General features: G+C 34.1%; 1 protein-coding gene across 2 annotated transcripts in view; it reads right to left on the reverse strand.

The window, feature by feature from the left end:
* Positions 1–131: 131 nt before the first annotated feature.
* Positions 132–26,272, reverse strand: part of LOC100250847 (isoleucine--tRNA ligase, cytoplasmic) — a 31,514-nt gene continuing 5,373 nt past the window's right edge. The window contains exons 5-27 of one of the 2 annotated variants that reach the window (XM_002263146.4): positions 15,441–15,606; positions 13,118–13,231; positions 12,620–12,717; positions 12,085–12,163; positions 11,707–11,865; positions 9,966–10,055; positions 8,503–8,636; positions 7,789–7,948; positions 7,535–7,618; positions 7,198–7,410; positions 6,434–6,559; positions 5,583–5,720; positions 5,365–5,468; positions 5,175–5,238; positions 4,155–4,243; positions 3,921–4,062; positions 2,913–2,976; positions 2,755–2,822; positions 2,272–2,394; positions 1,776–1,841; positions 737–848; positions 532–623; positions 132–437 (exon numbers count right to left, since the gene is read on the reverse strand). In XM_002263146.4, the coding sequence (XP_002263182.1) occupies positions 333–437; positions 532–623; positions 737–848; positions 1,776–1,841; positions 2,272–2,394; positions 2,755–2,822; positions 2,913–2,976; positions 3,921–4,062; positions 4,155–4,243; positions 5,175–5,238; positions 5,365–5,468; positions 5,583–5,720; positions 6,434–6,559; positions 7,198–7,410; positions 7,535–7,618; positions 7,789–7,948; positions 8,503–8,636; positions 9,966–10,055; positions 11,707–11,865; positions 12,085–12,163; positions 12,620–12,717; positions 13,118–13,231; positions 15,441–15,606 (2,590 nt within the window). In that variant the 3' untranslated portion in view covers positions 132–332. Of the gene's footprint in view, positions 438–531; positions 633–736; positions 849–1,775; positions 1,842–2,271; positions 2,395–2,754; positions 2,823–2,912; positions 2,977–3,920; positions 4,063–4,154; positions 4,244–5,174; positions 5,239–5,364; positions 5,469–5,582; positions 5,721–6,433; positions 6,560–7,197; positions 7,411–7,534; positions 7,619–7,788; positions 7,949–8,502; positions 8,637–9,965; positions 10,056–11,706; positions 11,866–12,084; positions 12,164–12,619; positions 12,718–13,117; positions 13,232–15,440; positions 15,607–26,272 lie in introns of both variants that reach the window. The other variant, XM_010652231.3, reaches the window with a different exon arrangement.

Below are 26,272 nucleotides of genomic sequence, written 5' to 3' on the forward strand. Positions count from 1 at the left end.
TACAAGAACATTGATCAAATGCAGAGCATTAGAACCTCAAACCTAGCTAAGAATCCATGGCTACCATGGCATAAGTTTTTAATGAAAAAGGAAAAGAAGCTACAATGCTTATGCAGCAATGCAATTGCAACTATTATAAAATTAACTGGCTAGTTTTTCATAATAAAACATTTGAACAATGTATTTTTCTACAACAAAATGGAAAATAGCAATTGTAATGCCTGTTATGAATGCACTGGCACGCTCGTATACATATATTTTTTCTGTTTTTCCTGATTAACAATCAATAATTTAAAAAGAAAAAAAAAATTGACTGGCAAGTTGGAGTGAAATCATTCGGTTTTCTCACTCGAATAGTAATCGCCGACCGTCAAAAGTACATGCTTTCCCAATACCACATCCACTGCTGGCTGATTTTCAATGCAATCAACCTTAATCTGCAAAGGGGGCCAAAACCAGGAAATCATGAAACCTGTAATATTCTTTTGAACACCTTACAGAAGCATCTTAAAGTTGGTAGGTGAAACAAACCTTGGAATTTCCAAGTTGAAACTCTGACTTCAAGTTATAATGATCCCTTGAAAACAAGTAAGCCTGCAAACCTTGTGCAAACTTTGTGTTTCCTGCAACAACTGAAGATCATCTCAGAAAAAGGCAGAGAGGAGAAGAATCAAGTGTGGGTTCTTCTTAGTAGAGAAACTAGATAAAATGTCTGTTGGAGAAAAGAAAGGCCAACCTGAATATAAAGCAAGAACAGCATTCGTGTTGAATACTAATGTTGGCCTTGCCAACCTAATAACAAAATCAAATTTAGAGACACCATGGAAACTCTCCTCGCAAAGGATGACCTGAAAATTGTACAGCGTAATACGTATAAATTATCAAGATGCTCAAGCAACCAATAAATTCTTTAATAGCATGTGGAGAATTTTGTCAGAAGCAAAAGTAGAAACAAACTAACATATACATCATTTTTCTTCCTTCTCTTTTGCCTCCTTGGTATATAAAGTAGAAAAAGAAACTCAAGGGATGACCAATGGTAGGAGCTCAAAGCAAGAACCATGAAGAGTCCATCCAAAGCATAACTTAGCGGTTTGGCCAAGACAAGCAGGGTACTTGATGCTCTTAGTTCACAACTATTTATCATTCTTAATGCACAAAGATGTAGGTTGAGGGGCACATCCACCACTTGAGGAAAAAAGCAGGTTGTGCTATTTTGTTATTTCATCTTAATCATTTTTGGTAGAGTGAAAGGTAGCATTTTGTGCCTTCTGGCATGTTATGATGGTGGGTATTAATAGGATGACTATGCATTTCCATCAGAATAATATTCATATATTGGGACTCTATTAATTTAGGTCCTCAATCATTCAAATTTTTGGGCCCCTTATTTTCACATCACATTAAAAAGAAAGGACCATAAGCTAATCTCCAGAGGCAGCCACAAGCAACAACTTCAAATCAGCATACCATAATCAATTTTAGTTTGCTATTTTAACATCTTTACAGGGGAAAATGGAGAGGGAAGCAGTTGAAGGAAAAAACACACTGCTTGCATGCAGCATACACTTCTTTTTTGGTGTCATAGTGGTTTGCAACTTCCTCAAAAATGCAGGTTATGCAAGACCATCTTAGGAATTATTTTGAAATTAAAATATTTATGAAAACTCTGAAGCAGGTTCTTCCGTCATGTTGTTTACAAACCCACCTGGAAGTTTAAAGAAAAGGAAGTGACATCCTACTACGTCAGGAGCAATAAAAAGACATCAACTTACAGTATGCGGCTGAATCATGGAGGAAGGAAGCAAAGGAGAACCAAGTGCATCTCTAATGTAGACTTCCTGTACATGAAAAAGGAAACTTAGTTCTGATATTTCGAACATTTCTAGTTATCGATTGAGTTGGACAATAGTTGAAAGGAAACTTGAAAATGGAACTTTTATATCAGTTAACAATATACAATGTAATAGTGTTGTTTGTAGCCCTTTTATATTGTTTATCCATGTTTATGTTGGATAATAAAATCACTCGATATATGATGCAATCATGTTGTTTGTAGTCATTTTACAATGCTTATCTATGTTTATGCTAGATTAAATTTCTCATATAAAAACTATTTCAAGTGTCATGACTGTGTCTCTCAAAATGGCTTATCAAGATACTTATTTAGCATGCTAAGTAATAAATGTGCACAGTCCATACATTCACTGACTCAATTGGCTAGAAATATCACCCAAAATATTAAGGGAATACCAGACCTCAAGACATTACCTGTGAATCTAAAACTTGTTGCATAGCTGATAAATCTTCATCCAAAGATTCAAAATAAACCTCAACCATGTCGGTAGGTTCAAGGGCAGCCTTCTTCCGTAATTTCTGGATTCTATTAACGACCTACAATCATTGAAGTTTCAAACAACACAAGCATTAGAGATGTCTTTTCTTTATCAGATGAGTAACTAGACTTCAATGAAAAGTAAAAACAGGGAATTATTAAATAGTGATCCCAATTTTGCATGGTCTAGGGAAAGAATATTGCTATCCAAAAATTAATGAATCCAGTGTTTGTTATCATTATTCCAGTCATCAAGGATAGGAACAAATTTACTAGAAAGTACAAAAGGAGAAATGAGACAAAGAAAAACCCAAAATTTGTATTCCAATAGACCAAATATTTATATTGTCATGTATTACTATAATACGTATGGATGTGCATCTACCATAAAGTATTCGCTAAAATATTCTGTAGTTTACCTCACGAGCAATCCCCGCCTCAAACAATGACTCATCAGGTCGCAAATCCAGAATCACCACAACATCACCTAAATCATCAAACAAAGAAGAAGACAATAAAGAAAAAACCCAGAGAAAACCAGATAAATTGTATCAAGATGTCATTGACAATCCCCTACCATCTCCTGATGCATCAATCTCCTCTGCAGTCATATTTTCAGGACGTTTGAAATCCCGAAAAACCTAAAATTCCAAAGATATAACGGATAAATCAATCAACGTAATCTAGTCAATCTGTCAAACAAAAATAAAAGCATCTTCTAAAGGGGCCACTGCCAACTTAATGATGGTTTTGTTCTAGCACAAGTGACAATTGTACCACCATGTATCTCTTTTATCATAATATATTAGTCCACTTATTTAGTTTACAAGGATTACACTTGTCTGTCCTTATTTTATTCTGATACGTTGTGTTAAGGGTTTATTTTATTTATTGCTTAGTGGAATTATGTAACCTTGTTTAATAATATAATAGATAAGAAGGTTTAGGCATTACTGCAATCTTTTCCTAGTAGAGAAATTTGAGCTCAAAAGTGCTTTCCAAGGTTACTTCTTTCACTTGAGAGGCTGTTTGGAGGAAAATTATGGCAATTAATACCTAACCAGTAACAAGAAAAAGGTTGAACTTCAGTAAATAGGTGTTATCTCAGCAGACAGTATGATGGTCAGTTTATGGTCTTTCATATTCTCCCTCTTTGAGAAGCTTGGCTTCTTCCTTGGAAAGTTAGAGACATTTTCGCTTGGTTGGCATGGCAATTTTGTGGCTCAAAGAAGAAAGGCAGTAATAATAATAAAATTTTAAGGTCTAGATCATTCCCTTTTTTGAGATCAAAAACCTTTTCCTAATATTGTTAGAAATGCTTCTGGACAGGATTGTGAGTGAAGGTGCAAGAGGAGCTATGTTATCTAGATGTTCTAAAGTTAATTGAGTAATAATATTGACTTCTCTTCCCAAAAGTAAATATATTATAAATAAAAAAATTAAGAGAGAGACTTCACCAAAATGCTTACACATCTAATCAATGCTCATAGGTTTTATTTCAGTAATTGTTCAATGAGTTGTCAGAATTGTGTCTTGTAAGGCTCCTAAAGATGATAACAAATGAAAATAAGACAAGAAGATGCACCTTAATATCAGTCAGCTTCAAACAATGGTTAGAAATTGTAACTTCTCCAGCCTTTTCAAAAGCCAAAATATCTTCCTGGGACATTGCTTTGACTTCCTTGGCAACAACTCCCATCGATTTCCCCAGACGCTTACCTAATACGCTATGAGAAAACAATCCACAGCATTAAGTGCAAGTACTGAGCAACAACAAAGGGAAACTGTCTTTAATGAAAACAAATTACTCATTATATACCTGAAATCAGGTTCTGCGCGTAAAGAAGCATATTTCAAAGGATCATTGCAGGGGACAAGAGATCTAATATTGAGTTCCTCCAGCACATACTGCAAAACATTTTTGATAGGCAAAAGATAGTAATAAGCATCAAAACAAAGCCACACAAAGCATACAAGTGCACTGTGAAGCAAAGAACAAGAAAAGGGAAAACAAAACAGGAACTATCAAATTTCTAGATCCACTAGATTAAAGCCAACATTCTGCTAAAAAAGAATGAGAAACTAGCAGTTTTTCTAGGTTTAACAAAAACATATATCCAAATTTTCTATGTTTACACTAAGATGAAGCCATTTAACTCTTAGTTGCACTAACCTAGTAGTCAGATTTCAAAGAGTCATTTGGAAAATAGCACAAGAGCCAATCAGTTACCAGTAAACTTAAGGGAGTATACTGGGAGGAAATTGGCCTTTCACAAACCACTTGAATCAATTTCCAAAATGCCATGGAAACCACCTGTATTGATTATACTACATTCAACAAAGAACATTTGGCAAAGGTTCTTCTGCAACAGTAATACCATGAGGTTGTAAATTGAACTTTAAAAAAAATGAAGATGAAAAAGAAGAAGAAGAAGCAGAAAAGAAGGCACACATGAAAACCAAAACTTGGACTAGAAAACTACCCTAAAAATAACATCAACAAATAAAAATATAAAAAACAGGAACCAAGATAAAAATTAGGTAAACAACGATGATATGGACCCCAGAAAAATAAATGACAAAATTATATACTAGACCTTGAGAAAAAATTTCTAGTTTGAACATAGAGTAGATAAACCATTACAAGAATGAACAACCTAGACATGTTGAATATGACCAGAAAGTGAGCAACTATTACAAGGAATAGCATTCGCCAGTACAAGGATAGATTAAGCTCACTATGTAAACCCTTGTTTGCCTCCTTAAACTATCCATAAAAAAAAAAAAAAATTGATTAATTTGATATTTCTAAAGATCTCTGAAATGTTAATTCACAGACCTCTTTTAGCTTTCCAGCGATGTCGTCAAGAAATTCTTGGTCTGGATGAACAACTACCATCTCCCTGCAGTTCCTCAGCAAAGAATGGAAAAGGATAGGATTAAAGGGAAGAAAATAAATTAATACATGACTAAAAAAGAAATAGCATGCTTAAAGAGAAAGGAGCAAATAAGAGAAACTATAAGCATACCTGAGTGGTGTTTTCACGGGCTTATTGTGACGCTCACGAATATTGCGAGCAAGATCAATTATAGTTGTCATCCTTGCAACACTTTGTTCAATTCGTTCTCCTCTCTAAAATGGCATTAGAATTTCAAAAGGTTGTGTGAAGAAAAGACATGAAGAGTCTCATCTGAGCCTTAATCTTATCACATAGAAACTACATGACTCATAGGTGATCAGCAGTACCTGTCCCTCTTCTTGAGGGAAACTGCAATAGTGAATGCTTTCCTCTGATCCATTGGAAACTTTCCGTAAATTTTGATAAAGAACTTCAGTGAAGAACGGTGTGAATGGAGCCATTACTTTGCACGAAGTTAAAAGCACCTAAAAACCACCAACATGTTAATAAGAGTAGAGAAGATTTTCTAAAAAGGGTGATAATCAATAGAAGGATTTCAAAGTAGCATATTCAAATAGGTAATGACTAATAATAATCAGGATAGTTGGCAGATGATGATTGCAAGAGAATCCCCAATTGGTAGAGAACACTTTGTATATACCTAATGTACAAGAAATACAAGTTGATGTTAGGCCCAAAAAATCTAAAAATGCAATAACACCAGATTCATGCACCTAAAATTCAATAATTCACATTAGATAAAATTGAAGCACAATATAAATTTAATCTTCAGATAAAAAATGTCACCTTGCTTCTGGGACAAGAGAAGTCACTTTATAGTAGCAGGACTAAAGGACCTAACCCATGATCATCCTAGTAGCAGGATTTTCCAAAAAGGCTTCTGCTTACTTATAAAACATTCTTCCAGTGCCCAATTTTCTCCTTTTAGGGAACTGGGGCCCTTAAAAAGGTGACTTAGAAAACCTTTATCCTGGAGAAAAATCCTTGCAGATGGACATGGATTCTTTCCCCGATAAATCCAGAATCATACGTGCAGTTTTCAGGATTGCAAATGAAATCAATTAAACCACAAAGAAATCACGATCACAAAAAAAAAAACCATGCTGCTTGACATGTATTGCATGCAACCTACTATACATAAGCATCAAAACAGCATAAAAGGCTACTGTATTCATACATAGTAAAGAGTTGACAAAGCTGTCCGGCAGTCGCCTTCTCCTGTACGGCCTTTAAGTCTCTTACGGTTGAACCGCACATATGTATTTGTGAGGTAGTCAAGGAATTTCACAAGATAAGGAACCACCTACAAAAGGACAAGATGGATAAATACATACATACACACACACACATATATACATGAATCAGCATCTTTATTGATGAATAATTTAATATGAAGAAATGAAATCAAACTACATTTTCTGGAAATGGAAGCACAGAGACCTGGACTGGATGGGTAGGGTGTAGGTATCTAACACACTTTGTGATGGTGGCTAGGGTCTAGACCCAACAGTGGCTAATCAGAGTCCTAGGACGCTGGAAGCTCTCCATCATCCTCCATTTTGTGGAGTGACCATTTGCTTTCGTATCAAGTATTCTATATAAGCTTTTTCTATTACCTTTTTTCTTTTTGGTTGCTTTTCCAGGTAGCAATGATTCTTTTTCTTTTTGTCAAAAATTAGTTTTTGGGTTCTCATCCAAGAATAAAAGGAAATATTAATCATATCCTCAGCACTCAATAGCACAACATCATAGCAGCAAAAGCACTTATTGTTGGAGGAGCGGTGATTTTATCCACTTCCCTCATGGTCTATTTTTAGCACCCTTCACTCTTTAAGGTTCCTTGACTCTAAATGATAGGGGATTAGTTTATTTCAAAAAAATTTACTTCAAAAAATTACTTGAGTTTTTAATTGCAGAATGATGATTAAAGCAGATGCTAACCGTGTAAAGTCGATATGCATCCATTTCTTGGCGGACAAAATGAACAAGGCTCTGAGTGGCTGAATTGATCCATTGATCAAGCACATTAGATGATTTCTGAAGAGTAACCCCATCAATAGGAATGAATGGTCCAACCCCCTCAACCTCAAGTCTCCTTGCATTCTGTACAAGGAACCTGTATGCATTATACCAAGGGAGAAAGACCCCCTTGACCTAAGAAGACATCATAGTAAGAGGTTAGAATAGTAATTAAGATTACTAAGACTGGTTAAAGGTGAAACTAAACAAACTCTCTAACTTACAACAGTTAAAAAGATAGTTTAAAGTAACTACTCACAACACCATGAACTCCTTCTTTTTTGAAACGTAAAGGCTCTGCACGCACAACTGGAGAATTGATAATGTATAACCGCAATGCATCCTGCACAAATTAGAAGTCACAATGTGTTTGAGAAATAAAAGCATAGTCAGTTTTACAAACTCCAAGAGGTAAACTAGAAGAAGCTAGTAGATGCAATGCAATGAAAGAAAAACTAAAAGGAAAGAACAAGAACCATTAGTATGAAGACGTTATTTGGGGGAAGAACTTACAGCCCCATATTCATCAATGACTTCTGTAGGTGAAGGATAGTTCTTCAATCTTTTACTCATTTTTTTTCCATCCTCAGCCAGGACAAGTCCATTGCAAATAAGATTCCTAAATGCAGGTTTTCCAAATAATGCAGTAGACAACACCATGAGAGTATAGAACCTGCAGTATGGTGAAAAAAGACAAAGCATAAATGTCCACAACCAAACCAATTTCTATTATAAGACAACAGAAACATGATATATGAAACTAGGAAGGGATGACCAAACTAAAATAAATAATTTGGGTGAAAAAAGACGAAGCAAAAATGTCCACCTAAACGCGATCATTAAAATAATTTGGGTTGCCCAAATGCCAGACATACTTGCACAACATAAACATGTGAATATTCATCATAAATTATAATGAGGGATCAGAAACGGGATGCTCCAAACCCAAACTAGCAGACATCACACAGAACATCATGCATATAAAGCAGATGATAGTTAACAAGGAAAAAGCTTACGCAAACCTTTAACGATTGGTTTAGCTAAAAATTCTACACATAATTAGGAAAAAATAGAAAAAGAAAGGAATAATGCTGATTCATTAAGTCATAAGAGGTCTCAAGGAATAAATTTTATAACTTTCACAATTAGATAATGAACTAAAATAAACATGTCTTTCAATATCTGGTGAGTACTATGAAAAATACATGTAAAAGAAGAGAAACTAACCATCCACGAGTTTGATCTAGCCCCTCAGCCACAAAATGCCCAGGGAAATTATTTTCAAAAAGTTCAAAATTCTCAAATGGATAATGAATATAAGCATAAGGCATGGACCCGCTCTCAAACCAGCAATCAAACACCTGCAGGGGTAAAAAGATGCATCTGATTAAATCATGAACAAAAATGATAGGATAGTTAAAACATGGCGAATTTGAAACACTCTTTAAATGCTGCATTAATGTACTCCCTATTCTCTTTCTCTTGAGTGAAAACACAACTTATAAACTCGACAGAAAAATGAGAGAACATAAGTAGAAAGAGCTCTACATCAAAATAAATGAATAAATAAATGGCAAATTATCTGTAATCTCTTCTACTCACAACACATCAGACATCGATAAACCACGACATAACCCTTTCAGTGAGCTGATCAATAAGCAAAGCAAAGTAAGAGAATTTTGAACAGAATTAGGACACTCAATACAAATGTGTAAACAACAATTTTTATTTTATTTTTGACAGATAAATAAAAATTGTATTGAAAAGTGCCGTAAGGGGGCACACCAAACTACACATGATGTAAAACAATCGCCAAAAAGCGCCAAAAATAAATATAGACAACATTGTAGATTACTTGAAATTCAGAACCCTCAGTTTTAAAAATGAGAGAGAAAATCAAAGAATCCTCATCAAATTTAATTTTAGATCATAAAATTGATGCCGTTTGGAAACACTTTTGTTTTTGCTGAACTCTTTTCAAATTGTATCATTCTCTTTTCATTTTCAAAAGCATCCTGTAAAAAAAAAACAGAGAACATAATGTTTCTTCTTCTTTTAAAAAAAAAAAGAAAAATTGTTTTCAACTTTTATAAACAGTAAACACATTTGATACTTCCATTTTGTAACATGTTTTTATAAACAAGAAAAACATGTTCAGTATTAAGTCTTAAAAAGCAACGTAGAACACAAAGATAGCATAATTTCATAATGTCAATTTTATTTATTAAATTTTGAGAATCAGAAGATAATTTATACTAGTGTTATCAAACATGACTTTAGAAAAAATCAAAATATTAATTCTAAAAATAGAAATTAGAACATAGAAATGTAGCCAAAAGGCACTAGTTTTGAAGAGTCCAATTATTCCAGGTAAACTATAGTATTTTAGAAGGGTCGGCATTGAGGGGAATCATATTGCTTCAATTTCATGTTGGGAATTACTTGTACTTTTAATCCATTTGCAGCAAAAGCTAAGTGCAGAAATACAGAAGATGGCAGATATTTAGCCGCCAGGTCAAAGGATCCAATAGGGAAAATCAATCACAAGAACAGATCTTCAGCTTTAGCTTCATGTCCACTCTGTAAATCAAAATGCTAATTTTGATTCTACAAAAGCATTATTTAGATACAGTTCAAATTTGATATATGAAAATAACAATAACAAAACATGCCAGATTTAGAGGTCTTACATCATCTACACGTCGAAGCACACCGAATTCAGGACCACGACTAGAAGGAATTGTGATATGATCAATCTTGTGACGATGCAGATCAGTCACCTATGAGAAAATATAGCATTCAGAGGTAGTTAATTATCATTATTATACATAGACAAAAACCAAAGAAATATAGCATCTTTGAAACATTCTCCATCATAGGAATTTCCAGAGAAAAATGAAAACCTGACAACAAAGAGGAATATTTAACACAGTATTTTGCTAAGTTCCCAAGTTCAAAACAATTTTAAAGCATAGATTGATCATAGATTAATTTATCTCGGACTAACTTGTTTATAGAAAATTCATCTATGTCCTTAGTTGATTTTATTGATTGATTGGGATCGGATTGAGGGAGGGAGTATTTTTGTTTTCCCTATCCTTTTTTACGCTATTAGGCGGCATGTGTACTTTGGTGCACCCCCTTTTAGCGCTTTAATACTATTTACATTTGCCTATCAAAGAGAAAAAAAAAAAAAAAACTTTCTAATAAATTTAAGTTCCAAATTTTAACTAGTTAGCCATTAGCTAATACACAGTATTTTACTAAAGCTCCCAAGTTCCTACTAGTGTCCAACCAAAATATCAGGAAAAAGACTGATTATTATACAAGTGGAATTGTATACTTGAATAAGCTATTGACATATATGTGGTTTTGGGTGAACCCCGAAAATAAAAAAAATAAAAACTATACAAGTAAAATCTTTCCATCATCAATCTTAAAAGTCAACATCCAGATCATCCAAATAATTTATCTTTCATTAGAATAAAACCTGCTCGATGACATTAACTACATTTAAAACTTTGATCTTCAACACTTGTCTTTGACTACACATGAACAATGCTAAGAATTTTCCATTTTTCCCCTTTCCTCTTCATTATGCACTATATGCCTAAATACCTTTTAAAAATAGTAATCTTTTTAAGGAGAACAAAATCAATACTTATAAGAATTTAAAATAGTCAAATGCAATCATATCTTACGTATAATGTATTGTATGGTGTGTTGTATGTATCATTAGATGCATAAAAGATGTTATGTGCTAGTCATACATATTACTTTCTACATGAAAATTTTATTGCATCGGGCATCATGAATTTTTTAACTATTGACATCCATATAGTAGAACTTCCCAGCAGCATGGATGGCTAACCAAGATAAGCAAAGAGGAGATTAGAGATGAAAACATATGCATAAAAATCCAAAAAGGGGGAAAACACAATTATAGTGATTAAAAGCTCAAGGAAACCTAGATGACAACGTCTCCTAAATCCAGGCGCAACATGCACACATGAACCTGCATGTGTATGTATAATAATTTATTACATATAAGAAACTATACTTATACTTGATATAGATAAAGAATGGTACAAAAGAAATAAGTGTGAGACATCCTTCAAAAAAAAAACAAAAAAAAAATAAAAAAAATAGAGGTGTGAAAAGAAGAATAAAGCAAAACCATTCCAGTAGGAAGCCCTTGGCTCTCCATCATATTACCTATAAGAACCATGGTTTGTTTCAGATAACCATTTCCCAATATATCACAAAGGAAAATCCAAAAAATTTAGGAAATAACCAAGTTGATCAATCCATCAACAGGGAAATAGCTTTTATAAGTTAGTATATGAAGCAATATATTAAATGTGTTAACCAAGAGAATGAAAGTAGCAAGATACAGATAAAGGAATTATTGAAACAAAGGTAACAACCAACCTTCACACCAGAGAGCTTTTCTAGTTTCTCGATGGAATCCATAACTATTTTTTCTTCACCATCCTCACTAATCCATAGAGGAAGAGGAGTACCCCAGAATCTACTTCGACTGATAGCCCAGTCTCTTGCATTTTCCAGCCAATTGTGGAAGCGTTTTTCCTGTAATATGACACAATAAAGGAAGGCAACTCTAAGATTAAAATTCATCTGGGGGAGTGTGTATAACCTCAGTTCTCTATGTTTACAGTTATTCTGCAGGAGGTACAAAGTATTTGTTGATAACATAGGATTCAGTAGGTCAAAAAAACCACACAAAAAGAAAAGAGAAATAGAAAAAGGACAAAAGTGATTGTATGGTTTGACAAAAGCATGCCAAACCTTCACAAAATCAGGAACCCAATATGTCTGTTTGTTGTTTTCTAGCAATTGCTCCTTCAAGTTTTCCACTTTGACAAACCTGTAAGTTAAAATAAAGGAATAGCTCAGCATTATATATATTTTTTGATTGGCAAATAAGAAAATATATATATATATATATATATGTATGTATAAATGTCAAACTAAAGTGGCAAAAATAATACACTGGAAGTATACAAGCGAGACACAAAAGATACAAGCTAAAGTAGCTACAACCCTACTTTAGGACTTTGAGCACAACCATTCTATTATACTCTCAGAAACAAAAATTCATTGAATATGAAGTTAAAATACATGTGAAGGATGGGAAATGCTTCACAGAAGTACAAACTTTAATCAAAAGAATAGATCAATACGATGTTTCCTATATACCATTGTTCTGTTTATCAAAAAAACAAATTAGTTCCAAAAAAGAAAAGAGTACTCAAAGAAAATTAAAAGGTCTGGCTAAAATTTCAGCTTAAGTAAAATAAATCTTTGATGAACATGCATATACCAGCTCGGAACAGCTCTATAAATAAGAGGGGTATCAGATCTCCAACAAAACGGATAAGAATGCGTAAATCTGCCAGATTTGATGAGCCTGCCTTTTCTCTGCATAAATACAAAGAATTTTTAGTAAAACAAAGGGAGACATTCAGTGAACAAAGTAAATGGACAAAAAAGGTTATGACATCCCATTCTTCATATGAAACTCTTTTCTATTTTTTCTGTAGCTATGATAATAACAACAATTAAAGAAAAGAAAAAATGAAAAAAGACAACCCTGTAAATTAAAGCCCAGCTATAAAACTAATACAACAATTGATACTAATATTTTATTATAGGCAAAAATATTAATAAGTGTCTAGCAAAAAGGAGGTGCAACCCTATTGCATAGGAAGATACAAAACACCCATGGGCTAAAGGAAAAAAAGAGAGAAAGAAAGAAAAATGGAAACCAACAAACAAACAAAAAAGCACTAGAGGGGCCTAAAGCTGGTATCTTTGTTACCTTTATTGCTTCGATAATGTCTTTATCTGCATCCTTCACATAACGCCCACTAAAGTCAGTAATCCTCCCAGTAAAGCAGCCATCATCATCAACTGCTACAATTAGATCTTCTCCCTACACAAAATCCCACAAAAAAGAAGGAAAAGGGGGGAAATACTTCAAACAAGAGAAAAAATTAATGAAAAACTATAACATAGCGAAACTGCTATTAAACAAAACTAAGATATTGTTTTCAATCCAACCAGAGCAACAAGGAAAAGGCAGGAGGAGAAGGCCATCTCAATATTTCAAATGCAGCAGGTACAAGAATTAATTTTAACTTTTAAGTAAAACTTGATTGTATCACACACATATCCATAGTCGTTAAAAACTTATAATTCACAATATGGTACAATGATATGATATATTTTTTATGCAAATGATCACACCCCATATCTTATCTTTTCGATCAGGCTCCATATCTTATCTTAAGTGTATCATATATATATACATATATGATACACAATAGATACATAATGCAATAATACACACACACACATATCTTCAACTGTTTTTCATAATTTTTAAGAAAAATCAAATTGAAAAATTTTTTTGTTAAAAAGAATTATTATATTAATTGCTTAAAATGTATAGAAAGGTTAGAAATTGACCATAAAAAAAGAGAGAGGTAAAATAATCCTATATGTAAAGCTACATTCTTGTTGTCAAAAGTAATAGTGGAAGTTTAGTAAATTTATTCTTACAATGACCATTGAAGAATTTTCATATGAATGATTTGAATGTTCACATTGAAAATGATGGTGCTTGTGCAATTAAACTTTTATTTTATATATATATATATGGAATTTTTTCAATGGTGATAGAATGATGAAAAACATGAAAAGTTGGAACTTTTATTTTGGACGTATGAAAACATATATCAACACATAATTAAATGTCTAGTTTGAATTTAGAACTAAAAATCAAATCTAAAAATGTTATTAAGTTTATTTTTGTAGATTTTGTGATGAAGACTATACATTAAACTCATATTTTGTTAAATTGAACTATGCCTAACTCTAGTATTCGATGTTTTCATATGGTGTGATATATTTTAACTCTTTAAATTCTACAATCTTTCATGAAATTGATTATATATTACTTTATACTCCATGCTTCTACTATATATGCATATGTAAACATATTTTTTCTATTTATTTTTCACTATATAAAAAAAACTTACAATACATGATTAAAAAACAGAGAAAAACGATATATGATACGTTTTACAAATTAACAACCATGTTCATATCATCGTAACTAGCTGTCATTTACAGCCATTAATAATTCACAGGGGAGAAAAGGAAAGAAAAATGCAAATCTGTTATTCCTCGTTTAGGGCTTCAACAACTTCAGTCGTCAAGGGAACTCATCTCTCTATTATTCAACTCAATTGGAATTTGGTGTATAATTAAAGGGTTAAAAGTGCAAATCTTGGATCCGAGATTCTACCTTTTTTTGTAGATGTTTTGTATTGTGTTGGAATTTGGTGTATATAGGTAATATCATATTGCTCTATTATTTCTATCAGAGTTTGTATATCAGCGAAGGACTTCTCATCCTTCTCATGCATTTCAAATTACCATTCAATGAATTTTTGTATCTGATCAGGAAAAAAAAATGAAAGAAAAGTTCATAAGAATATTGCTAATTTTTGTTCTTAACAAAAAAAAAAGGAAAAAACTTGTAAAAATCAACTTGTTATTGTTCAAAGAAGGTTTGTAGTGCTAAAACTTTAGTCTATATTAGCTCAATGTTTAAGAACCATTTAACAGATTTACATTTCCAGCAGCAAGAACAAACCACCTGAGCAAATTAACATAGAAATTGAGGATTAACCACCAGGAGAGAGAACTCAAGTGCCTAATGAATAGACTCCAAAATAGGAGGCTTGAGGTACAAAACATACATGCTTAGCTGACACTCCAAAAGCAGTTAAGCATTAAAACTTGCTTTAAAAGCCAACAAACCCACAACCAAAACAAACCACCACCCCCACCCTCTCCCAGACTGCTTTCTGTTTTTGTCATTTCTGGTTAGACTGTATAGTTTATTTAGTCTTTTATAGGGTCTCTCACCCTTCTCTGTATTCTTTTTCCATGAGTTAACAAATACTTGTTTCTTATCAAAAAAAAAAAAATATTATTATCAGAGATGCTAAGACCATATATGGTAATTCTTGCTTTAGGGCCACAATAACTACATACATTTGAGACCAAGCAAGAAATAGCAACCAGAATACTAAACCATAATGATCTGCATTTTTAAGCATCTGAGTGCAAACCTTATCGATTATTTGATTTTCAACGCAAACCCGGTAATCATCTTCACCAAATGCAGGAGCACAATGAACAATTCCAGTCCCACTATCATCAGTTACATAATTGTCCGAAAGAACTCTGAATGCCGCATCAGAAAACTCCATGAAATAATTGAATAATGGCTCATACCTGCAGTACATGTCTCTAAGAAGTTCATATTCCATATTACAAACTAATAAAACAATTCAAGCTCCAAAAACAAATAAGTGATCAGTGGGACCCAAGTCCAAAATTTGCCAAATGATATCCATCACTAGAATTTGGGTTGGACCTTGGGCATATTTTAATACCACTAAAAATAATAGAATTATTCAGCTCCTACCCGATCAAAATTGTTCAATCACTAAAATTGCTTGGTTGTTAGCCCGTCAAAAGGAAAACAAAATTATTTAGTTAGCCAGATTTAAAAAATATCACTCAGTTGCTAACAACCATCCCCCTCTAGAAATAAGAGCATGCAAAATCATCTAGATTACCTATGAAAAGTGATACTTGCATTGTTCAACACTAGAAGGCAAAAAATTGTTCAAAAAAAAAAAAAACCAAAGCACATGAAAGTAAAGAATGTAATGGAGTTGAAAACTTTTTTTTTCCCCTTTTTTACTCATTTAACAGAAGTGAAGGATTTGATGTTCAAAGAAGGCACTGGTTCCGACTCCAAGCTCTTTCAAAAATGAATCCCAATGTTTATCCATCTATTCATTATCTAGATTTACCATAGTAAGGGAATCATAAACTTCAATGAATTCCAAGAACAAATAGTACCTTTTGAAACCATCCTATTCATTACAAGTACATACTAGAACTTCAATTCTAGAAGGGGAGACCAGGAGTGGGGCTCAAAGCTATTCTTAAGTTAATGATATATATTTAGACTTATAAAACCCTAGAAGAGTATAAACCTTCTAGAAGTCATCCTCCTAGTTATATAACATATTAGGAAAACAATTATATTCCTAAAACCACAAGAAATTTATAGTTTTTTTTTTTGGTAGACAGAAATTTATAAAACAAAAATATAAATCAATGATATTTATACATACTTTATACATACACATAATAACTCGAACTACTGTGGGACCCAAGACAAGTATGTCTGATGTAGGACAACCCTAGGATGGTTGCCTACACTCAAGGGTAGGTGGACTAGGGTTTTAACTTTTAAGGTGTAAGGAGAGGAACAAAGAATAAATTTTATGGTAGAGAAAATTATAAGATAAGAAATAGAGAGAAAGAAGAAACAATGAAGAAAAGATGGAAAACCTTAGAGTCTCACTAAGGCCTTCTAAGAGTCTCACCTAGAAGAAATCAATGGAATCTCACCATTGAGGTTTGCAACCCTTGCAATGAAAGAAAATATAATATTATTCATATCAATTCATCCCTTTGATTTACATTGATTAGCCTATTTATAGGCTTCTCTAAGAAATTCAAAGTCTACTAGGACTCTAATAGCCTATTATGATTCAAATTTTAATTATAACATCCAAAATCTACTAGAACTCTAATAACCTATCATGACTCAAATTCTAATTATATTATAACTCAACTAGCTAATCCTAATTAAGCTCCAACAAATACTAGTCCCAATTCAATTCTAATTAATATTAATCCTACTTAAAGTTTACTTAGGTCTTCTCTTTCTTCCTTGAATAAACTTTAAAAGGTTTTCCCCCATCAATTCTCCCCGGCTTGAAAGAACTCGGCTCCGACGAGTTAGATGCTTGATACAATTCATAGAGATCGGGGTCAAGCTTCTGAAAATCCGTTGTCGTAATCCATGTTTTTCAGAATGTGGTTTGCCTCGCCATTTCACCAAAAAAATTTGATATCCACCTTGTCGAGTAGACACAAGTTGATCATCAAGAACATACTCGATCTCAGGACGTGGGCTAAGAGTAGGTGATAATTGAAGATCCAACTCTTCACTTACATCATTGTGATGACCATAGTAGATATACAAATCTTCCACATTAAATATTGGACTAAAATGCAAGTCTGAGGGGAGCTCTAACAAATAAGCATTCTCACTAAAGAAAGCCACAGGATGCCACTCTTGACTAAGAACTAGTCCAATTCCCACATGGGAAGCATGACAGGCCACCTCAAATACTTTCTCAAAGTCTGGTAGATGTAGGATATGAGGGTTCACCATCTTGGATTTGATTTCTTCAAATGCCTTGTTGGTCACCTTGGTCCAAATAAATAAACCAGGTTTCATGCATTCAGTTATTGGGGCCATAATAGAGCTGAAATTTCGAATAAATCGTCAATAGAATGTAGTCATTCCATGGAAGCTTTGCACCTCATGGATATTTGTTGGTACTGGCCAATCAACAATAGCTTTAATCTTCTCCGGATTTGTTTCAACACCCTTAGAAGACACAACAAAGCCAAGAAATACAACACTAGGGCTCATGAAAGTAAATTTTTTCATATTAATGTAAAATTTTTCAGCCCTAAGAGTACGCATTACTTGCTTCAAATGTTCCTCATGATCTTCACAAGATCGACTATAGATAAGAATATCATCAAAATAGACAACAACAAACCATCTAATAAAAGGTTTCAATACCTGCATCATAACCCGCATGAAGGTACTTGGAGCATTGGTTATTCCAAACGGCATGACTAACCACTCATACAATCCATCCTTAGTTTTGAAAGATGTCTTTCATTCATCCCCTGGTCTAATGCGTATTTGATGATATCCACTTCTTAGATCAATCTTTGAGAAGATTACTGATCCAACCATCATATCTAGCATATCATCAAGTCTTGGAATTGGAAATCGATACTTGATTGTGATTTTGTTGATTGCATGACTATCCACACACATCCGCCATGATCCATCCTTCTTTGGTGTTAGTAGGGCAGGAACTCTACAAGGACTCAGGCTTTCACGAATAAAGCCTTTAGTAAGTAATTCATCAACTTGCCTTTTCAATTCAACATGCTCTGTTGGATTCATTCTGGAGGCTAGTAAATTTGGTAATGATGCACCGGGAATCAAATCAATGGCATGTTGTACATCACATAGGGGAAGGGGTTGATTAGGTAACTTTGTAGGCCACAAGTCAGAAAAGTCATCAAGGATTTTACGTACGTTTGCTAGATATTTCTTATCTTTTTCTTTAAATTCTTCCACTTTCCGAGCCATTAAAGCAAATATAACTTTAGTTTCCTTGCTCTCATTTTCAAATTGACACATAGTAAGTACCTTTTTTGGTTGTACCTCTTCGTCCGACTTCTTAATTGGAGGGACTTCTTTCATTGGACGAAAGATCTTCTTACGTCCGTTGTGTATGAGAGCATATGTATTTTCATAGCCGACATGTTGAACTCTTCTATAAAAAAGCCAAGGTCTTCCAAGTAAAATATCACTTACTTTTATGGGTAAGACCTCACACCATACAGACTCTTCAAAGTCCTTACCAAAAAGGAATGTTACTAAGCAGCGAAAACTTACTGGGATAGAGGTGTCATTAACCCATGCTACTCTGAATGGATGTGGATGTGGATGTTTCTCTATTTTAAGGTTTAGCTGCTCAACAAGTTCTTGCGAAACTATGTTCAAACTGCTACCTCCATCAATGATCATGGTGCATTATCTCCCTTGGCAAGAAATACGTTTGGAAAATGCTAGTACGTCGCCAATCTTCTTCTCCTTTTACCTTTGAGACAGCTAATAAAGGTCGTACTACAAGACTATGCCCTTCCGTCATACCATCATAGTAGTCACATTCTTCACTAACTTCATCTTCATTGTAGGTCCCTTCTTCCTTTGGGTAACTCTCCAATTCAAATTCTGGTTCTTCAACACAAAAGTGTAAACCTTTGGTTGGGCATACAACAGCATAATGACCATGCCCACCACACTTAAAGCATAAAGGAGTCACGTCTACTTTTCTATCTCCAATACTCATTGAAGTTTTACCCTTATTATCATCTTATGAGCCACATTCGAAGTTTGTTGAGTGTTGCCCCCACCATTCACATGATTAGAAGTTCTAAAGTTTGATGTGCTTAAAGGTTTGCTTGTTGTCCTGTTGGAGAAAGTGCTCCCAATTTGTGAACTTGGATGCCTAGAAACTCGAAATTTGAGGCCTTCTTCTATTTTGAGGGCTAGTTGATAAACATCATCTACGGTATAAGTGTGTGCAACTATCATCTCAAGTTGAATCTCCATTCGAAGTCTAGGTTGGTAGCGAGCTGCAAGTTGAGCATCACTTTCCCGCACTTGATTTTGAATGCTTAATTCATGGAATTCTTCTGTATATTCTTCAACGACTTGGTACCTTATTTAAAGGAAAACAATTTTGTATACATGAGTTGTTCATAATCAGTTGGGAGAAAGTGCTCCTTCATTTTCAACTTCATCTCGTCCCATGTGCCAATAGGTGGTTGGTCAATTCTATGAACTTGATTCTCAATATTATGCCACCATAGATGTGCTGCTCCTTTCAACTTTGCCTTTACAAAACAAACTTTTCTATTTTCAGGCATTGCATACCAATCCAAGTAATCTTCCATTGACATAATCCAATCAAGAAAAGTTGTTGTATTTAGTTTTCCATAAAATTCAGCAACTTCAAGACATACCTTTTTAGTCACATCATCATCTAGCTCAAAAAGTTTGGCCCTTCTTTGAGTCCTCATCATAAAATTGTCTTGTTCTTCGTGTGATCGACTTGGTGATTGTCTAAATTGATGACTTGCAATCTCCTCTTCAATTGATCGATTTTCTTGACTCTTTTCTAATAACTTCATGATCTCATCAAGTTTGCTATTTAGTTGTATTATAGCATCTCGATGGGATTGTTGTGTGGCTGAAATTTCCTCCAAGCGTATTGTAGCAGCATCTTGATTGCTAGAAGTTTTTTTGGAACTCATGCTTGCATAAGTTGCTCCGCTCCTAAATTGCATATGCCTTCAAGTCAAGAACTTTGGCTCTGATACCAAAATTGATGTAGGATAACCCTAAGATGGTTGCCTACACTCAAGGGTAGGTGGACTAGGGTTTTATTTTTTAGGGTGTAAGGAGAGGAATAAAGAATAAATTTTATGGTAGAGAAAATTATAAGATAAGAAATAGAGAGAAAAAAGAAACAATGAAGAAAAGATGGAAAATCTTAGAGTCTCACTAAGGCCTTCTATGAGTCTCACCTAGAAGAAATCAATGGAATCTCACCATTGAGGGTTGCAACCTTGCAATGAAAGAAAATATAATATTATTCATATCAATTCATCCCTTTAATTTACATTGATTAGCCTATTTATAGGCTTCTTTAAGAAATTCAAAGTCTACTAGGACTCTAATAGCCTATTATGATTCTAATTATAATTATAACATCCAAAATTTACTAGAACTATAATAACCTATCATGACTCAAATTCTAATTATATTATAACTCAACTAGCTAATCCTAATTAGACTCCAACAAATATCAATACCAATTCAATTCTAATTAATATTAATCCTACTTAAAGTTTACTAAGGTCTTCCCTTTCTTCCTTGAATAAACTTTAAAAGGTTTTCCCCCATCAATGTCACTGAAGCTTTGTGATGTCAATAAGCTCTCCTAGATCAATCATATGGGATCAAAGGACCATAAGAATGTCACTGTGCTGACATGTTTACAAATAAGAAATTTTCTTATTCACTCATTGAAAAATTAGTATACATATATATACAACTTTCAAACTTGTATAAAAAATGAAACCAAATAAGATAGTTGACCTACTCCTAAATTCTTCCTACAAATCCTTTAAACTACAATTTTCCTAATTTACATAGTCAACCAATTTAAATATGCACAAAATCAAGAATAAATCAAATAAACTCCGTGAAATCAAGAACAATTATTGGATTCCAACACTCCCCTTAAGGTAGTTCAAAGATATCTTCCATTCCCAATTTGCTAACCAAAGAGTTGAATTTAGGATTCTAAACTCCCTTTGTGAGACATCAGCTAGTTGTGGTTTGGATGCAACAAACAAGGGGCAAATCAGCCCACTATCAATCTTTTCCTCAATGAAATGTCTATCAATCTCAACATGTTTAGTCTTGTCATGTCGTACTGGGTTATGAGCAATGCTGATTGTAGCCTTTGTTGTCATAATATAGTCTCATGGGATTCTGAAGATTCACTTGTAGTTCCTTAATAGCACTTTAACCATATGAATTTACAAATGTCAAAGGCCATACCTCGAAACTTAGCTTCAGCACTAGACTAAGCAACTACTTGTTGCTTTTTGCTTCTCCAAGCAACCAAGTTGCCAATCATAAAAATATAGTATCCTGAAGTAAATCTTCTATCAATGTTAGAACCTACCCAATCTGCATCCGTATAAGCCTCAACTCTAAGGTCATTGATTTTTTAGAACAATAAGCCTTTTCATGGAGTTAACTTCAAGTACCTCAAAAGATTCTCAAGATTGCATCCATATGACATTCTAAGGGGGAGTGCATGATTACCATACTAATAGCATATGTTATATCTAGTCTTGTGTGGGACAAAAAGGTTAATCTCCCAAGGAGTCTTTGATATCTCCCTTTGTCAACTCATTTCTTCAGTGATGATGCCTAATTGATGATTTTGATCAATAGGTGTACCCATTGGTTTGCATCCCAGCATCCTAGTCTCATTTAGCAAATCAAGGATATACTTCCTTTGAGTAACATAGATCCCCTCTTTTGATCTTTCCACCTCAATGCTAAGAAAATATCTTACCTATCAAAGAAGAATGCCAAGAAAATATCTAAATTTCCAAGATCTTTGATTTCAAATTTTTTTGTCAACTTTCCCTTAAAATTTTGCATCTCTTCTACAGTATCTCTAGTGACAAATATGTCATTCACGTAAACAATAAGTGCATTAATATTCTTTTGTAGTGATTGTTTAAGAGTATGATCTCCTTAACTTTGGTGGTAGCCAAATTTAAGAAGAGACTTAGCAAATCTCTAACACCATGCCCAAGGAGACTGCTTCAAACCATATAGTGATTTCTTCAATCTACAAACCTTTCTCTCAAGCTATAAATAGGATGTAATTGAGCTGTAAATAAAATAGGAGAATTATTTTCCTATTATATTAGTTTCCTATTTCTGTAAATAGATAGCTTTCTAATTTAGGAATAAGTTAGTTTCCTATTATGTCTCTTGTTTCCTATTTCTTCTCTTGTAATCTCCTATATAAACTGTGTATAGTCAATCTAATATACAAAACTTATTATTTTTCATCCCATATTTCGTGTCACTTTCCATTGCTGAATTTTCCTTCAAAACCAGGAGGCAAATCATAAATGCTTCTTCTTCCAAGTTCCAATGCAAAAATGCATTTTTTAATCAAATTATTGTAGAGGTCAATCAAAATTTATTGTAGCGGATAAAAGGACTATAATGGAATTCATCTTTGTCACGGGTGCAAAAGTTTCTTGGTAGTCAATTCCATAGGTTTGTGTGTATCCATTTGCCACTAACCTAGCTTTATACCTCTCAATTGAATCATTAACTTTGTATTTAATAGTGAACACCCACTTATATCCCACTAAATTTTTTCCTTTGGGTAAATCGACAATATCTCATATTTCATTCTTATACAAGGCTTTCATCTCCTAATTTATGCCCTCCATCACTTAGAGCCTCTTGTACATTTTTGGGAGTTGAATCCGAGAACAATGAATGGTAACGACCTTATACCTGTGGCAAAGTCTATGATAGGACAAATATTTTAACAAAGGATGTTTAGGACAACCTCTAACACTTTTCCAAATAGCTATAGGAATATCAATATCAATATCCAAACCATGATTAAGAAGAAAAAGGTTAGAAGGATTAAATGTACCTAATTCTGGAGTTGATGATCAGTCATATGTAAGAGAGATTGGGTCTTGTTCTTGCATTGGTAGCCTTGGCCTCCTAGAGTAAACCATCAAGTCTGAGTCAACATTTTCTACTGTTGTTGGTTTTCTACAACTGTTAGTTTCTTTTGTTGCTACTGGTTGTATGTTATCAACCTCCTCCACATCACCATGTTCAATAGCATGACTCTAAGCGGGTAAAAGAAGCATCTAAGACTGATCTTCCTGCAATATTTTCTCCCCCCCGAAGATCAGATTTCTAGTAATAAGGCCGATTTTCAAAAAACTAACATCAATGGAGACAAAGTTCCTTTGTGTAGGTGGATGATATCCCAAAAAAATACACTTAGTGGCTTTAGGATTAAGTTTGAATCAGTTTTTGTTTGGGACATAGACAAATATAGTACAACCAAAGACTTTGGGTGGAAAGGAGCCAAGTTAATTTATGTGAGGTAGATGTTGTTTCAAGATGTCTATTAGAGTCTAAGAGTTTAAGCTTTTTGTGGGCATTCTATTTATAGGAACATTTCTAGCAAACATTAGGGCTCTAACTACCTCCAACAATTGTTTATTCTTTCTTTTAGCTACCCCATTCTGTTGAGAAGTACCTACACAAGAGGTTTGATGATTAATCTCATTCTTTAGGAAATAATTTCCAACACCCCTCCATTATCCAACCTCACAACTAGCACTTTTGAATTAAACGGGGTTTGGATCATTTGGTGGAACTATTCACGGGTAAGGATAGTATCAGAATTTTCTTTTAGGAGATAGATCCATATGGTTTGGCTACGCTAATCAATAAAAGTTATTAACCATTTTGCCCCTAAACAACAAGTAATTCATGAAGGACCCCAAACATCAGTATGAATGAGAGAAAAGAAATTTCATTTCTTTTAATGTGGTTTTTTTTATAACTCACAGACTTCACATTGGAATTTACAAATATCTAAGTTGACACACAATTTAGGGTACAAAGTTTTCAAAGAGAAAAAACTTGGATGCCCTAATCTTTCATGTATTAACCAAAGTTCTCTTTTTTTCTATGTTTCCTTCTATTTGATGAGCTTAAATCTTTCTTTGCTCCTCGGTAACCAAGTAATAGAGACTCTCTCTCTCTTTAGTACTGTTAATCATTCCCTCTAGCATAGTTTTAAAAGGCTCAAGGCGCAAAATACTCTTAGAGCCTGAGGCGCACCTAAGGCATAGACTTTAGTGAAGTGAGGCACACCCTATTTTATATATATAATTTTCTATTTTTCCTTTCTTCTTCTTCAGTTCAGGCTTTCTACACACACGAATGAGAGGCAAAGGCTTCTTCTACAAATATAATTTTCTAGTTTTCCTTTCTGCACGCTCGAATGAGAGGCTCCTCTTCTTTAGTTCAAGCTTGTTGCATGCACGAATGAGAGGCTGAGGCTGAGCAAATACGGTTTTTTTGCTGCATGTCGTTTAGGCTCTTGTTCTTTTTTTTTTAAAAAAAAAAAGGGTCAAAATGCTTTTGAAGGCAACAAACCACATCCACCCCCCCCCCCCCCCCCCCCCCCCACCCACACCTAAAAAAAAAAAAAAAACCCCTAATCCTGCCTCTGCAACTCGTTTGCGTTGGACAAGAAGAGAAGAAAAGAAGAAAACAGACCTTTTTGGGGCTTTGCTCCTTGCACGCATAATAAGAGCCTCCTTCAACGGGTAGCGCCTAGAGTCAAGCAAGAAGAAGAAGAAGGCGCACCTTTTTAGGGCTTCATGCCTAACAGGAGGCGAGCGCCTTGCACACCTAATTAGTGCCTCCTTCAATAGGTGGTACCTAGAGTCAGGCGAGGCACTAGAGCATGGCGCCCACCACCTTGAGCCTAAGCGCACCTTTCAGAACTATGCTCCGTAGTTAGGTCTTGAAACACACAATGAGTAGGAAGAAAAGTTACAAAACAATTTTGAGATTTTGTTAATTTACTAATGAACAATAAGTTACATGACAAATTTGAGACATTGAAAACAAATGAAAGAGTGATATTATGAGTGACGAAACATCGTCTTTACCACTGATGAGAATCAAAGATTGTTAGCAACCTGTACTTTTTGGTTACTAGAATATGGAATGTAAAATAGAAAAACATTAGACTCTTTAGTCATGTGATCAATTGTCCCTAAATCCATAATCCAAGGGTTCGAATGAAGAATACTTGAAGCACTAAGAGTTGTTTTAAAAGCACCTAACTATACCAGGAAGACAAGAATTGGAGGAAGAGATGTAAGACACAACAATAGTGACAACCGAGGAAGAGACCTATGCCTACATGGATATCCGTTGGTTCGGAAGTGAAGGCAACCACTTTATTTGGGAAAAAAAAAAATCACAGAGGAGTGGTGATCCTTGCTTAACTAGTCCCTCACCACTCCTCTCAGCTTCTCTATCACTTCCTCTCTCATCGTCATTCCTTCCTCCTTCTAATTCAGTGTTCTAAGAGAAAGAGAGAGAAAGGCTTCTAGGCTTTGATGTAGTCTATATGAGGCTCACCAAAAATACTCTTTAACACTTGGTACTAAGGAATATCTCTCTCTAGTGAACCATCATAGCTAAATGCCAAGGAAGACTATCCCCCACCAAAACAATTTTTTTCCATTTTCTAGAAATTACACCTAGAACCTTTGGGTTCCCACCCCAACCCTTTTGCTACTTTAGTCAACTCTCTTAGGCACCTACAAACCTACTCTTCACAAATGAAGCGGTCTTTCCAATGTCCACCCAATCCCACTAAATTTTCAGTCCTAGAATTACCCTACCTTATATTTAAGAGATTCGAAGGTAGTAAATCAAGGTATATGCTACTTTTGTTTATTCCTTTTTGTTTTGTTTAGCCTATCTTGTGTAACTTAATGTAAATACATCCTGATTAGATTTTGCTTCTTTTAAATGAAAATATGAGTACAGAAT

The sequence above is a fragment of the Vitis vinifera genome, chromosome 5 (genome assembly GCF_030704535.1).
Source record: "Vitis vinifera cultivar Pinot Noir 40024 chromosome 5, ASM3070453v1".
NCBI lineage: Eukaryota > Viridiplantae > Streptophyta > Magnoliopsida > Vitales > Vitaceae > Vitis > Vitis vinifera.